At 37.5% G+C, this 15,226-nt stretch overlaps 2 protein-coding genes across 2 annotated transcripts; one reads left to right on the top strand and one right to left on the bottom strand.

The window, feature by feature from the left end:
• Positions 1 to 5,806: 5,806 nt before the first annotated feature.
• On the bottom strand, positions 5,807 to 9,052 carry LOC149037537 (intraflagellar transport protein 25 homolog). The gene is made up of 4 exons (XM_089187839.1): positions 8,870 to 9,052; positions 7,781 to 7,887; positions 6,347 to 6,415; positions 5,807 to 5,960 (listed from the first exon to the last, which is right to left on the bottom strand). Exons 1-4 carry the CDS (start codon positions 8,959 to 8,961, stop codon positions 5,905 to 5,907), a joined length of 324 nt encoding a protein of 107 aa, XP_089043965.1. The 5' UTR covers positions 8,962 to 9,052; the 3' UTR covers positions 5,807 to 5,904.
• Positions 9,053 to 9,968: 916 nt separating this feature from the next.
• Positions 9,969 to 14,965, top strand: LOC149037536 (endoplasmic reticulum metallopeptidase 1-like). Its single transcript, XM_089187812.1, has 5 exons — positions 9,969 to 10,285; positions 11,101 to 11,294; positions 11,934 to 12,049; positions 12,167 to 12,336; positions 13,733 to 14,965. Exons 1-5 carry the CDS (start codon positions 10,211 to 10,213, stop codon positions 13,907 to 13,909), a joined length of 732 nt encoding a protein of 243 aa, XP_089043938.1. The 5' UTR covers positions 9,969 to 10,210; the 3' UTR covers positions 13,910 to 14,965.
• Positions 14,966 to 15,226: the final 261 nt, after the last annotated feature.

Genomic DNA, 15,226 nt, shown 5'->3' with positions numbered 1-15,226 from the left:
TCTTTGCTTTGAAGTAGTCATTAAAATTTTCTTCTTGACTTGAAGTTAGAGAACATTGTGACGATCGTGAAAATCCTCTTTTATTGCTTTCCCCTTTAGACATATCTGCACCTGCTCGACATGGGATCTTATGACACGACCAAATACTCCAAGGTTGAAGATCTCGGAGGTGAAGATGCCGAACCAAGTGCACGACCTCTAAGGAACGCCGCGGCAAAGAGATTAGGAAAGTGGGCCAGCGACCGTCGTTAGACAGTGTCATTTTGAATATTGCCTAGGAACCAAGCACTTTGAAGTGCATTAAGTATTAGAAGAAAATGTGTAATGGTGATAATGGTGATAATTTAAGGGTGTTATTGTGTTGTAATAAATCAAAGCTGTTTCCTTGATGAGGCACCTTTAAGTCAGTTTATTCTTAAATCGCAAATGATAAATTACTCGATTTAGATACAGTTGATTAAGTCAGAATTTTTAAAAAAGGGTGTTATAAATGAGAAAGCAGCTCGTCTATTTAGATTTCTGTACTGGGCAAATTGTTTGCTACTGTTTACTGGTGAAACAATACGACTAGTTGTTAGCAATCATGCATTGAAGTGTCCCCTACTAGTGATATAGACTTAGTAAGATATTTAGTAGTTTTAGTGTTGATTTAGTCATGCACCTTTCAGTACCGTGTCCTTTGTCGACGAGATTAGTGACATGCCTTGTAATGTGGTGTTACATGGGTCGTAAATTGCTTAAATTTTGTGTCATCGGTATCAGAAAACGAAAAAAAGTGCATTGCTATTGGTATGTTTACTCTAACCTTGTTGTTATTATTAAATGCTTTTTCATAAACTGAGAGAACCGTTTTAATAGAGTGATTCTAAAATCAAATTAATCAAGTTATTATCCCAATATTTGCGACTCGTACAAGAAACAGAGAGCGCTATTCAGAGGGGTTGTGGCTGATAGACAGACCTTTGCTATGATAAAATGAACCGCTTATTTCAAAGTAGCGATGTGGCTAGAGCAAGGATGAGCGTTTATTTCTGTACATTATCGAAACACACTAAGCTAGATATAAAATTTTGTAAAATACTCTATATAATATCTGCAATAAAAGGGTAGAGGCTTACCTTATGGCATTATTCACAATGTTGTATTACTACTTAATCGGCTCCAGATATACACAGGAGAAAGAAAAACACCTAATCTTGTATCTCAGATACAACGTAATTTTCTTTTAAAGGACATATTTGAACAGTTCGTTCGTAATTTTCTTCTAATTAACTCCGAGTTCATTTTACGGGTTTGTTGATGTTTACTGCCTCATACAGCTCACGCTTGGACGTAATACCCATATTTGATATGGAAGACTTGGAGAGATATCGATACCAGCGTTGCAATGTGTATCGTAGACATCCTTCGGAGGTTGGTCTCCCGATTTCCCTCCACCCGTCCCTTCACGCTGTTCTTGACAAAAAAAAGGGTAATCAGTAAATTATTCCGATGTAAGTCCGGTGTCCTAGCGGATTTAGACCCCCAACAAAAATGAGTGAAAACATCATCCTTAACGTTCTAGTAGAAATAGATAATACTTTACGTTCCAGTGCGTACTAGAGATGTTTTTAATTGAAAGTATGCGTATCCCCAATGCATACGAACTGGCAGCTGGAAATGACCCTTTTGACCGAGGGAAAATGCGCAAGCATTTAGTTTAATGTTTGGAGAAAGGTCGTTTTTGAACCTTTTCCGTGATAGTCGAACACCGCTAAATTTAATAAGAGACAAACTTGTGACACTTATTTATTTTGTTATTGTTCAATGCCCGAGTGTTGGGACGACATGGTACAGTGCGAGTTGTGCGAGGAATGGTTGCACATAAGCTGCGAGGGATTTAAGACTGCCCCGGAGGGCAAGTGGCTCTGTATCGTCTGCAGACCGCCAGACTCGAGACATCTTCGTAATTGTTAAGGATCGGATCCCTCAACAGTTAATAATCGTTAAAATTAGAAAATAAGATTGAGTTAGATGTAATAGTCTCCACTTCTGTTAAGACTTAGACATCAATATTGATTTTCATTTGAAAATAAGCTGAGAGTTCCAATAGTTCAGAATAGAAACATTTTTATCATCATAGGCTTTATGAACGACTTGTAGTAGGAGTAGTTACTTCGTTCTTGTTCAAAAACTGTTTAATGTTATTTAATTAGAAAATCATAGTTATTTTTGTGACTGGACGCAACAGATCCGCTGCAACACCGGCTCTCATTGCGTCAATGTGTAATCTCAGTTCCCTGACAAACATTAGCACCTAGTGGAGTACCCTGTAGTCATGCGTTGATACTCGCAATGCAAAGGGAACCTAAGGAAAGTGCTGCGCCCATTCTTTCTGCTCTTCTGCAATCTTGGCAATAACATCGGCAACCGTATGGATAAGTAGTTCAGGGCTGAATCAAGCTACGTAACCAACGGAAATTCCGAGACTAAAAATTTCGACTTTCGTCTCGAAGCACTCGACGAAGATGACCAAAGCGGCATATAAAGTCGTCCATGACAGATTGCCCTCGGTCAAGGGATTGGCTCAATTCTGGTGCCACTTGTGTGACACGTTGTACAATTAATCATCCGTACAGAATGTACCGACCAGTAAAAGCGTCTCTAGTCTTACGCACTGACAAGTGTCTGCACTCGTCATCTAGCTCCTTCAGCAGATCTCCCTTCAAATACAGTCAGACCCTCAACTGTAGGCTCACGTGTACTGTCTTTTCATCAAACCATCCCCACTACAAAACTCTATCCTGTGACTTCCACAAGGCCTCAGCGGCATATGCAATTAGGCGCTCCTCGGCGCTCCTCGTCCTTTTGTAATTAAGACAACACAGCAGCGACACAAGTTGTACTAGGGTCAGTTAACAATAAGAATGGAAGGTCAAATCTTACTGGACCTTCACAGAGTACTTGTTTCAGAGTATCGTAAAAGATTTTCATAGTCAATGGACCACAGAAAGCTGGAAGAGAGTGGTTTCAAGTGTAGCAAAATCTGGTATGAACTTTCTATTGTAACCTAACGTTCTCAGAAAAACATTCAGCTTGGAAACACGGCTGAGTGGTGACCAGGACTTCACTGCTGAAACCTTGTCGAGGTCTGTGGACATTCCTTACGCCGACTAGTTATGGCCAACAAAGGGTGCCTTTGGTGATAGGATACAGCTTTTTACCCTCTCTGAAAGCGTCCTGGATATTTTCTGTTGAATTCATTGAGTTAAAATCTCGGAATTTGGTAAATGATTAGGAACGATAACTTTATATCGGTACTATCATTAAAGCACATTTCGGAAAGTTTTGTTAACACATTATTAGTTTACAATTCGTGAACCATCTCTGTAATCCGCTTGGATACTTTCTTTTGAATTAATTGAGTTACACCCTCGGAATTTAATCATTAATTAAAAATGATAACAAGCACAAGTGAAGCACATTTCAAACTTTCCATACGATTTAGGAAACTACACTTAATTAAATGCTGATTCTCGATAAAATGGCCCGGCATAACTCGTTCATCATTTGATTACCTCGTAGCCCCGAAAACCTGGCTTATGACTCTGGAGGTACCGAATTGATGCATTTGATACACAAGGCACCCTTTATGGGGGAAGGTTAGAATAAAATTGCTTCACTTCCGTAGACTGCATCCGGTTTACAGATGTAATTGCACAAAAAATTCCAAATTTTTTTTGTATTTAGAAGCATAGACATGTGGGTAATATGCTTCTGCTTTATTTAATTGTAATGGGTTTCTCTTTATGTAACATGTATCCATTCCTGGAATTTCCTATCTAACCCGCGCGCAAATAATCAAATTTTGTCATAATTTAAGTGTGAGAAGATAAGAAGTGTTGCAGATTTCTTTTTCCAGATTGAGTTCAGGTGAGGAGACCAGTAAACTAGCTGATGTCATATGCTTCTCCTGAATCTTTAATTTAATTGCCCAGGTTTTTTTTACAAAGCCTCTTTTACATCTATGTGTGCCAGCTAATGATTAAAATCGCAGTGAATAGGTATGCCATATTTCAGCAGTTTTTTTTTAATATTCCATCTTTAGTTTCTGGCATTTTCTATTTTAAAATGTGTAAATGGCATTGCTTTTTCATCTTTGAAAATAGGGACTACACATTTCCTTAACCAAAATCTGAATCATTAAGTTAACTTAATTTAAATTAGTTTGAAACTTCATTCTACACAAGAACACTTTCCTGGAGTATAACGTTATATTTATTTTCCATCTTTCTCGTACATATGATTACTACATGTGTCTTAAAATGGGGATTTCATTATATTGTAATGATTAGAATACACTTATGCTTTCAAATGTAAAAAAGCGTGATGATACTTGCGATACCGCTGCAGTGCTCTACCAACTGAGCTAACAAGCGAACTGGGAGCCGGTCACTGTGTTGGTTTCAAATAAATCCGTGAAGTAGTGAATAAACGGCTGTGGGTATACCAAAGTCATATATTTGAACTGCGCCGGCACTGCACCGGTATCGCAAAGGTCATGGGTTCAAATCTCGTACAGGCCTGAATTTTTTTCAAGCCTTCTTTTCACTACTGCTTAAGTAGTGTTCATTACTGCGAAGATCGCTTTCGTATCCACGTCTTTATCCACAGTTCAAATATATGACTTTCATATACTCACAGCCGCTTAAAAAGATTGTTTGGTATGGCCGTTGTTCGTTGTTAATCTTTGTAGCCAAAAAGCTACTGAAGGCACTGAACTTCAATCTTTATGTACACAAGGCACCCTCAAGGTGGAAGACTAAGGTATTCTTGGACAACAATTTTGAAACTCCTTTTTTCCCTTCTTTTTCTCCGCTCACGTTGCGTGTATTCGATGTTCCGACACGAGCGTCGTTTTAGTCCGCTCTTTAGTCTTGCGTTCAATTGAAACAGAGTTCACATTACTTTTGGTTGTTATTTGATAACAATAAAACTGTCCATCCTTTTCCTTAAACAAAGTTGCGTTTTCATCCCAATAAATCCATCATTACTCTTAAATGTGCATAGAAGTTTTAATCTATAGCAAATCGTAGGTGACAAATTTTCTTTTTAAAATGAAATTTTTTACGAATGCCTCCAAAAAAGGTTGGAATTAAATTAATTTATTCCTCCCGGCCCTCCAGCGCGATGCTTTTAGAACGAGGAAATTTTTGTTCTTTGAGCACTTCGTGGAGTGTTTTTTTTGTAGAACGAGGAATACTCTTGTTGACTGTGCCCTTCGCGCGGAGCTTTTAGAACGAGGAATGCACTTCGCGCGGTGCTTTTAGAACGACGAATAGACTTGCTGTTACATTCCTGGTAGAGTGCGGAACTTTTAAGCAACTCCTTTAATAACCAGAAAATAACTGACTTTCAGAGTTTGGCCCATTGCTGCGGGACTGTTAATAGTCTATTTCCCATTACATTACACCCATATAGAACTGTAACCAGAAGTCAACACCCTTCTGCTAAGAGATAACTATAATTATTTGCTTCATTCATGTACATGTATTTACTTCTATTCACAACTTGTCTGAATGTGGAGACTGAAGTTCAGTGCACAGCTGTGCCATCAACACTGACATTAGGAATGGAAACAAAATGATCAAATCCACTTTTGATAAGAAATCTCAGATGACATGCTGATGTAACAGGAATTTACAAAGGAAAAAACATACAAATAATATCAAAATGTAAGAGCCCTACATTCACAATTAGGACTGAATATTTGTATTTTTATACACTGATCAATTCTAAGTTTCAACAACTCTCCCCCCCTGAAAGTGCATGTCTTTCCATCAGAACACACATATGGTTCAGAATGCCTGATACATATATTTTAGAGCTGAAATACCATTGAAGCAGGATTCAATTTGCTGAATTCTAAATACTTACCTTGATCTCATCTCTCTGCATCTGACCCTCTAAATGTTCATATTCTGTCACAGATAACAATTACACATTATTAATAAATTGCATGTATGTTTCATTGAATTTGTCAGTCTTAAATTCTACAGTCAACCAAACTCTGCAATCAGTCAGGCCTGGGCCATGTCAATGTGCATTGTACTGTACTGTTGGTGATCAAAATCAGAGGATTATTTGACTGAATGTCCTTGCTTAAACTTGTTTTAATTATTTTGTTATCATGTGCTTCATTTTTTCCTAATTAAATTTTCAAAGTAAAGTCAGGCTATCAATTGTATCATAAATGGTAGCCTTACTTTACATTGTGAGACAAATGCTTTAAAAAAAAACCATTTACCTCTAATTAACCAGGATGAACAACAACATTTTCTATAACATATCTATGGCTTCTTTTTACCTTTGTCCACAAGAGGTTCAAAGTCTACTGGTTCTGTTTTTGTGCTTTTCTCAATGCAGAGGCTTTTAACTGCAAATAAAAATTCATATGTGCTACAAAACCTTGAAGCTCCTGGTCTCTAATGAGCTGGTAACCCACATGTACCTGACTCCTCACGAAGTCTTTTCTCAATTTTTTATATCACATTAAAAAAAAAAAATTACGTCTAATTTTTCACAATGTGGCACAAAAACAATGATGTAGCCCCTGTGATAAAACACAGGCATGCATAGCATGCAAGAGTTATTTTTTTGGCAGGGTGGGTTGAGATTGGACACTTTGCATACCTAATGTTTTCATTTTTGTGACAGGAAAAGAGCATAACTTTCAAAAGAACAAAAAAATATTGCATTACTTCACCATAAGAGAAAGAAAAAAACAATCTAATTTACCTGAACTCACACAGGTAGTTTTTGGTCTGTTGTTTCTATGGTATAATACTTCTAAGCAAAAATAGAATGCAGCAGTACCATGCTTATACTGTTGTCTCCTTAACACCCATTGTTTGATTTCGTCACACAATACGATCTATTCTTCATTGAAGAGAGAGCATGTTGCATGGCAAGAGACCAAATAATGGTGAAAAGGGACTATGCTTTCTACTGTTCCACTACCAGAAAGAGTATCAAAATCATTTGTCTAAAGTTAGTTGCTGTAAAAATATCATTCTATGTAATTTTACTGCAAAAAGCAAACTGAAACTCTGTTGGACAATGCTGTTACTATAAATAATGAAATGCAGGTTATTTACATGGAAATGACACAAGATTGAGCAAAGTCTAATGTGGCAAAATGGAATTTGATGGGTGGTACAATTCAAGCATGTGAAACATTGCCTACTGTTCATGTAGAGCAATGATTGGGTATGTTCTGATTAGATTTTGGACATTGTTTTCATGGTACGTGTTTGGCATGTGCATTGTAAGTAAAGGAGCAGAAAAGACACCTTTTAACTTTAAAAAATGATGCAAAAAGTTAAATGGAAACCTTTCACATCACAAGAAGTCTTGACCTTTTGATGAGGATCTTATGAAGGCCACAAACCATTGCCCTTATCAAATGAGCCCAAAATATTTGATAAATGTCATTATTTGTGCACAGCCCCCTAATTCCATGACATCATTTGCAAGAAAAGCTATGATTGGTACAAGATATCAAAATGTTGTGATATGATTGGTGTAAGATATATACCCCAATGCAGCAATCTGATTGATGTGAGATACATTACATACCCTAATGCAGGGATCTGATTGGTGCAAACAACATACCATTCCACTCGCTAACATAGATATATTTTGTTATGAAAAAAAAAAACCCTCAAAAACCATTAAATTGATAATGCCCATGTTACATTACACTAAACACAATTTCAAGATCTTCTACCATCATCCTCACCATTTGAAGATAGGAATTTGATATTTCCAATGCTCATTAATGCACTAAAGGTGATGATGAATTCTTGAGGAAACATTCCAGTTGTTGGCCAGAAAGTATCAAGGCTTCTATGGAGCAAAATAAAAAGACAATTAGTTCTGTTTTGGCTGATCAGGATGCAGCCATAGGAGTCACAGATGGTAAAATTTGAGACTCGCAGATTACAAAGACCCTTGTTTGAAAATGCAAGAGCGTGACTATATATAATTTAAGCTGCTTCACATGACCTCTCACTTTGGCTGTAAGACTTCTAGATGGGAACTTGAGTTGATTCTAAACAAGCTTTTTAGCCATAAACAATTGACGGCTCATGATCTTAAAGGTATCATTCATCAACCTTTGCCTTAGAGTTTTCCATTTACTTATTACTGAAATGTACTATAATAAAGTAAAACCCTGCTAACTTGAAACCCAAACTAACTCAAAGAAGATCCAATTTTCCCTGGATTTGACCCTAACTTTTTCTGTCATTGGTAAAATTTCCACACAGCCCCATACTGTTGTAAAACAAATCTGTTTTCCCAATGGCAGTGTATTGTTTTAGTCATTGTTTTCTCTATCCAAGAACTGAATGCATAATGTAGTATGGGGCTGTGCGGAAATTTTACCCTGTCATTAAATATCAGCTAACTTAAACCATTTTCTGTTTCCCTTTGGAGTTTGAGTTTGCAGGTTGCTAACGTAGTTTTCAACTTTTGTGTGACATTACCAAGTACAGATAAAAGCAAGCATCTGCAAATATTGCGTTACTCCTCACACCTTTCTTTCCTTAAATCTTGCTTTTTCAGAATAAACAGATCATACACATTCCGAGGGCCACGGGTTACCATGACAACTACTATCGTAAAAATGTTGACGATAGTACATGTAGAATGATTATGTCATGGTCTACCAGTTTAGCAATTCCAAAAAGGATAGCATTACTAGGTTTCAGATAAATCGGAAGTGGTCTTGAAATATCTTAATTGTCCTTATCAAAACCTCAATTAACTTTGCTTGTTGGAAATTTGGAATGTTTGGCAACATCTTCACCGAACGTAAAATACTTACCCATCAATGATATTTTCTGGTGGATGGTTTTCATCAAATGATGTAGCAAGGGCAATAGTTGCTCCAGCACTACTTAAAGCCATGTCAAACATGTTTTTAGTGCTATTTTCTGAGGAGGAAAACCCTCTATCTCGCAAGTGAGAGGTTCAAAACATTTCAAAATGAATTGCCCTGGAGAATACTGGGCCGAGCTCAATGCTGAATATGCGCAGCTTGGTTTTAATTGCTGACAAGTAGCATACTCATGTTCAAGATGGCGGACGTTCTATGCAGAAATTGTTGCTGGCATTGATAAGAAATGTTTCCACTAAATACGAAACAATTTTCTGCTGCATTCCTGGATGTAAAGCGTAATAGTCAAGGTTATAACGAGGAGGTCAGTTCAGTCGACAGAGATGCAACCAAGAAACTACTGAGGCCCTTCCATATTCCCCAAATCGGGCCTTCTTCTATTCCACAATGTCATCATCTTGGGACCATGATGTGGAATTTCATGTGGAATTGTGCGAGAAGAGAATGTTATCCACCCGCTCATCATTTGGAATCAAGAGAAGACTCACGAATGGAATCGCGAAGAGCACCTGAACAATCATGTTCTTCAGTTCTTCCGGAATTTGAATTACATCGCGTAACTTCAAAACGTAAAGCGCGAGAAGCAAACGAGCGACAGAGTGCGGAAAATATTGAACTTTCAAGACTAATTAAAACACAATCTTTAAAAAAGACCTCTTCTACAAGAAGTACTGATTCTTCTCGAAACAATGTTTGTTGTGTGGAAGCAGAACCACAAAACAGAGGTATCCTCCAGCAATCTAGCTGCGAAGAAGTAAATGTTTCCAATGAGACTTTTGTTAATAGCAAATTAAGTAAATCGATAGGAGCATCCTACTGGGATAGTGACATGAAATCTTCAGAGTCTGAACAATGTATTGTCTCAGATTATTTTGACAGAGGATCAAAGTTAAGTCCAACTTCAACATCCAATTGTAGACAAAAAGAATTCTCCTGAATGATCTGAAATCAGATTTCACACTAACCCTGGGTTATCTTAACCCAGCTTTGAACAACTGAGCCCTGGATGGAGAGAGAGAGAGAAAGAGGGGCTCTGAGAAAGTGGTATGTTTCTTGCTCAATAACACAACCCAATGACCTGGCCAGGTCTCAAAGCCAGACCTCCTATCAAGCCAGAGTTCAGCAAGCTAACCATTTGGCCAACACATCTACCACAAAGTTCTAATATGCTTCTATTTAAATTTACCTTTTTTTTAGGTTAGCACTGTGTATGTTCTGGGAAACCTCAAGCTTCCAGCCATATTTCTTCTGTTTGTTACCACTGTAGGAATGGTTATATCGCTCTCTGGACTGTCATTTCCTTACTCAGCCATCAATCAGTGCCCTAAAAGGGTGTTCTTTCAGGTAAGAAGAAACTCATTCAATCAATTCATTCAATCATTTTCCTGCAGGATTGTACCAACTGTTTCAGCTAATTGAACTATTTTAACTAGTTGAACCAATTCAGCTAGTTTTTGCATTTTTTCTAGGGGAAGCAAATCAGCATGTTTGACTATTTTAACCACTGAAACAAATCTAGCATATCTGTGCAATTTGTTTAGTTTAACCTACTCAGCTAATTTGACCACTTTTACCAGTTGAACTTATTCAGCTAATTTGTGTGTTTTGTCCAATTCAACTGTTTTAGCCAATTTTGGTGGTAACAAGGCAATGTGAACAAACAAATAGTATGCTAGTCTCCAGATTGAAGTGAGCAGAATGAACAGACAAAAATTGTATTCAGATCAGAGGTTCTCTTATTAAAAGTTTAACCCTTTACACCAGATCTCTTTGCATTTCCTATAGTACTGTAAATGAGAATTTGTTTGACAATCAAGAACCTCCTTAAGCGATGATCATTTCCTTTATTCTTACAATGAACTGAAACAACTTCAAACAAAGTTGAAGCCTTTTCTTTTGAAACATGTCTCAACTTCCCCAGCCAGGATTTGCTGAAAATGCAAGTTGCAAAGCCCTGACACTGTGCATGCTTGCATTTTAATTATTCAAGCCTTTAGCATGGATTATTATTTTTTGAGGGTTCTAAAATCATACAGGAGTTTACATTTTCACAACCATTTATTCAACCATTGAATAGTGGATATATTCACACCACTGATGACACCAACCAAAAGATGTTTTTCAGTCAAACCTCTTATCAACATTTTTTCTACATACAGCACGCATCAAGAACATTTTACAATAATGCTGGTGAAGTGGTTCAACAAGATGCAGGTGCCTGGATCACTCCACTAGACTATCTTGGCATACAGCCATTCAGTGATATACCCATGTTTAAAAAGGCTTTGCCTGCACCTCAGGACGGAGTTTATGGAGGTTTTCCTTATTACCTGCCATTGAGGCATCTCGTGCGGTATGTGGTACTTGCTCATTCAATGTTCTTCGATTGGTCTCTGGTTATTCATTGCATGGCCAATTCACAGGAATTTCATCGAAGAAGAGTATGGAGTAGAATACAAGCTGTCAGGCTTTGCTAACTTAATGCGTTAGACAAGTTGGGTAGAAAATACACAGCTTTGCTTTAACTCTGGAATGGGAGGGGTCAGTAGAAAATGGCAAAGAATTATTCTGGCAAATCATTAGCTCTGTGTGCTTAATTAATCAACTGGCTAAGAAATGGGGACCATGTGTTATCTATTAAGTGTTGATCTTCCTTTCATGCCATATGTGATTTATTTATTTTGCTCACCTATCCTTGAATATTTAAGGAGCACTTTCATGGCTACTTGATAACAAAGCTACAATAAACAATAGGTACCATGAGCAATCACACTTTTTTCTTTCACTGTTGCTCCGACATCCTTATAGCATTTAGTTTGTGACATGTACTGGGTGATTTGTGATAATTGTTCCTTAGATCCCAATTATAGAAAAAGAATCCTGCATGAACCCAACTCTGAATTTATTTGATTACTATTCTGAACATTTAATATTACTGTTTAGTTTAATTTTATAACTCTGTCTAATTGTGAACTATTGCATTTGCAATCAGAAAATCTTGGTATCTCCCTGGTCCTCCACCTCAAGTCAAAACATCTCCAATGGAAGTGAAATTGCTACATAGGAAGAAACAGGATCAAGTTTACTCATTTAAATTCTCAATATCAGGTCAGGTTTCTCTCTTTTAACCCTTTGACCCCTTGAAGTGACCAGCATCTAATTTCTCCTCACATTATCATGTCATGCATTCATATCTCACTAGTGTCTGACTTCTAACTGCCTTAGGTCCTGATCACATGGCTGTATATGTATCACCTGCTAGTGACATAGATTTGCTGACCTCTTCCCTTGGTCCCCTTTTACCAATTCAAGATGGTGGAGACAGAGTTGTGTACTTTATTTACTATTCTCATGGTACTGATGTGGGGCCCTGGGAACTATCGCTTGAGCTTCTGGTGAGTTGGACAATTACAGTATTAATCATACTCGTGATTAGCAAATCAGACTCCTGCCTTGCGGTCGTCTGACTTTGTAAGCTTCTGAAATGTCCCAGAATGCTCACTAGTTTTTCTAGTTTGAGCACTCTGGCATGGCTTAGATGATCCCACATATGTGAGATCACTTGGGGTGGCTATATGGTCTTACCCCCATCCTAGCATCAGCACTGCACTGATGAGGCCCAGAGGGCCGAAACAGTACTGTCTGCAGTTAGTTATATATATATATATATATATATATATATATATATATATATATATATATATATATATAAAGACTCACTTATGTGGTAGTTGGGGTAGTTGTTGTTGTTGGAGCAATGACTGTATAGAAAGCTATACTGAGAGAGAGTCGCCGCTGAAGATCACTTATTTCAAGGAACTGTGGAGACATCAGTGAGATTGTGTCAGTGGTGAGCTTAATTAAGTTTATTAATGATAAGTATTTTACTGCTTTGAGGAGTTGCTCCTTCTCAAGAACATCACTTGCTGTTTAATAAAATATTAAGCTTGTAGGATTGTAGTGTTTTCTGTCAGTTAGATTATACAATAACAAAATAAACCACCGGTATTAGTATCTGGTGTTTGAAAATTGATAACCTTAGTCTGTAAGCAGGTCCTCATTATGGGTGCTTTGGCACAAGTGTTTCTTCACCTACAGGAAAATATGAGGCCTTGAGTAACACAGGACCACAGTTTTGTAGAAATGTACACCCTTTAAAAAGTGCAAGACTTCATTTTGTCATTATAGAAATGAAGAATGCTTCATATTGTTGTTACAAAAACAAACAATGCTTTTAGGGTCATTACCCAAACATATTTCAGTTCTGACTAAATTATTGCTTTCTGTGTACTAGTCAAAGTCTCCATGGTTTTGGTGGAAATGAACACTGCATAAGTGATAAAAATTTCTCAAATTCACAAAACGTTTGTGAGTTCAAAACAAGTTCATATCAAATGAACAATGCTTCATTTTGTTGTCATCACTAGAACATATTTCTTTTCTGATCATCATCTTCATGGTATTATTAGGAACAAACAGCGCTTTATTGATAAAGATTTCTCAACTTCATTACCCATTTAGAGTCTGTCAGTTAGATCTTTTCAGTATTTGTTTCCTTGTGAGACATGACTCAGGATTTCTGGCAACAAGACTAAAAGTTTCAGGCAACTTGACTCTGGTTTTGAGCAACATGACTTTTGGGTGACTTGACTTGAGCCCTGGTGAACCCCCTCCCTGACCTGTCTCAAGTATTCCTTGGGCAGAGAAACGTGGGTCCTGCAGGGCTGATAGCAAGCACTTGCTCTCAGGCTTATATATCCCAAGATTCTTTTAATTTAAATATCATTTCAGCCAAAAAGACACCTCCCGGCCAAGAGCAATTTGTTGGACTTTTCTGTGGCAGCTCATTATATTCACGGTAAAGAGTCATCTTCACCTTTCCTCAAAGAAGTCATTCTAGCTATTCCAGACTGGATTTTTGCTAATGATTGGGTGGACACATACAAGAGCTGGTCTTACACTACATAATTCCCTGTATTGCAAGAATGCATCAGTCCAAGACCTTCTAAACACTGCTATGAAATACTGAAAAACAAAAATTTCAAGCCAGGAATTTGAAGAATTGCACCAGTTTGAAACAGTTCACAGGTTGAAAATTATCATGAAGATTTTTACATTTTAGGGTGGATGACCTCAAAATTATTTATCAGGATTATAAAAAAATTTGACAGGAAAAAAATGGATGTGAAATAACACATCATCAGAAGAAGTCAGGCTGGTCATACATGAATCCAAAAAATTTTTAAAATCACCTTAATTAATTTATAACGATTTTATCTGGAAATTAAGTTCCAAATAAAACTAAGGAATCAAGAAACATAAAGTAAAGGATTGTTTGCTAGCCTGTAGTCTGTCAGCAGACCCTCAGTATAATGATCCCCTTTAATGCCAAAGAGTGCCATATGGGACAAAGCATGTTGAGGGCATAAAAGCATAGCCCCCTCCAATATAACACTTGATATACCACCCTTCAACTTTTTGTCTTTTTGTCTTTTTACTGTATTGGTCTATATCTCACAACAAACAATGCTCTAGGAGCTACAATTTATGCTATAGTTTATTTAACAATCGGTTCATACGTCAGCGTGCGTTCATCGAGATATGAAGCACGCGGGAAGTTTGGAGAGCACGAAAGATGCGTAAGAGTTGCTCGTGGCGTAGCTTTAGCTTCTTGAGTGCTCTCTAAACTTCCCAAGTGCTTCATATCTCGATGAACGCACAGCTGACGTATGAACCAATTGTTTTAAAACATTTTCAACCCGATGGAAAATTTTTTCTCGAGGGATTTGTTTGCTGACGCTATGAGCGTGCACAATAGGAATATGAAGCACGCTCGCGCAATTGAATTTGATCAGACAAATTTACAAGCTCTGTTATAATATAACATAGCGTGTGAATTTGTCTAATCAAATTCAATTGCATGAGCGTGCTTCATATTCCTATTGTGCACGCTCATGACGTCAACAAACAAATCGCTCAAGAATTTTGCACTCGATCAGAAAATAAAGTTCATTTACACGCATGTATTCACCTGTCAGTTTTTTGACCAATCTAAGACAAGATCGTTTACGGCGTAGCGAAATGTTTTCCTGAAATAAAATTATCAACGGGCTGAAGCGTAGCAGAGGGATTATCGACCCTTTCACAACATTTAAACCATCGGGTTGAAAATGTTATAAAACAATTGGTTCATACGTCAGCTGTGCGTTCATCGAGATATGAACAAGCGGGAAATTTGGAGAGCACGAAAGATGCGTAAGAGTTGCTCGAGGCGTCTAGCTTCTT

Source organism: Pocillopora damicornis, chromosome 11 (assembly GCF_964200805.1).
Source record: "Pocillopora damicornis chromosome 11, jaPocDami1.2, whole genome shotgun sequence".
Classification (NCBI taxonomy): domain Eukaryota; kingdom Metazoa; phylum Cnidaria; class Anthozoa; order Scleractinia; family Pocilloporidae; genus Pocillopora; species Pocillopora damicornis.
The sequence above is the reverse complement of the archived record's forward strand: the minus strand, read 5'-3'. Positions and strand labels throughout refer to the sequence as shown.

Coding starts and splice junctions, on each gene's coding strand:
- LOC149037537 (XM_089187839.1), bottom strand. CDS start 8,961: ATGTTTGACATGGCTTTAAGTAGTGCTGGAGCAACTATTGCCCTTGCT. Junction 6,416..7,780: donor CAAATTCCTATCTTCAAATG/GTGAGGATGATG, acceptor TTTTATTTGCAG/TTAAAAGCCTCTGCATTGAG. Junction 5,961..6,346: donor TGAACCTCTTGTGGACAAAG/GTAAAAAGAAGC, acceptor TATCTGTGACAG/AATATGAACATTTAGAGGGT.
- LOC149037536 (XM_089187812.1), top strand. CDS start 10,211: ATGGTTATATCGCTCTCTGGACTGTCATTTCCTTACTCAGCCATCAAT. Junction 10,286..11,100: donor CTAAAAGGGTGTTCTTTCAG/GTAAGAAGAAAC, acceptor TTCTACATACAG/CACGCATCAAGAACATTTTA. Junction 12,337..13,732: donor AACTATCGCTTGAGCTTCTG/GTGAGTTGGACA, acceptor ATATCATTTCAG/CCAAAAAGACACCTCCCGGC.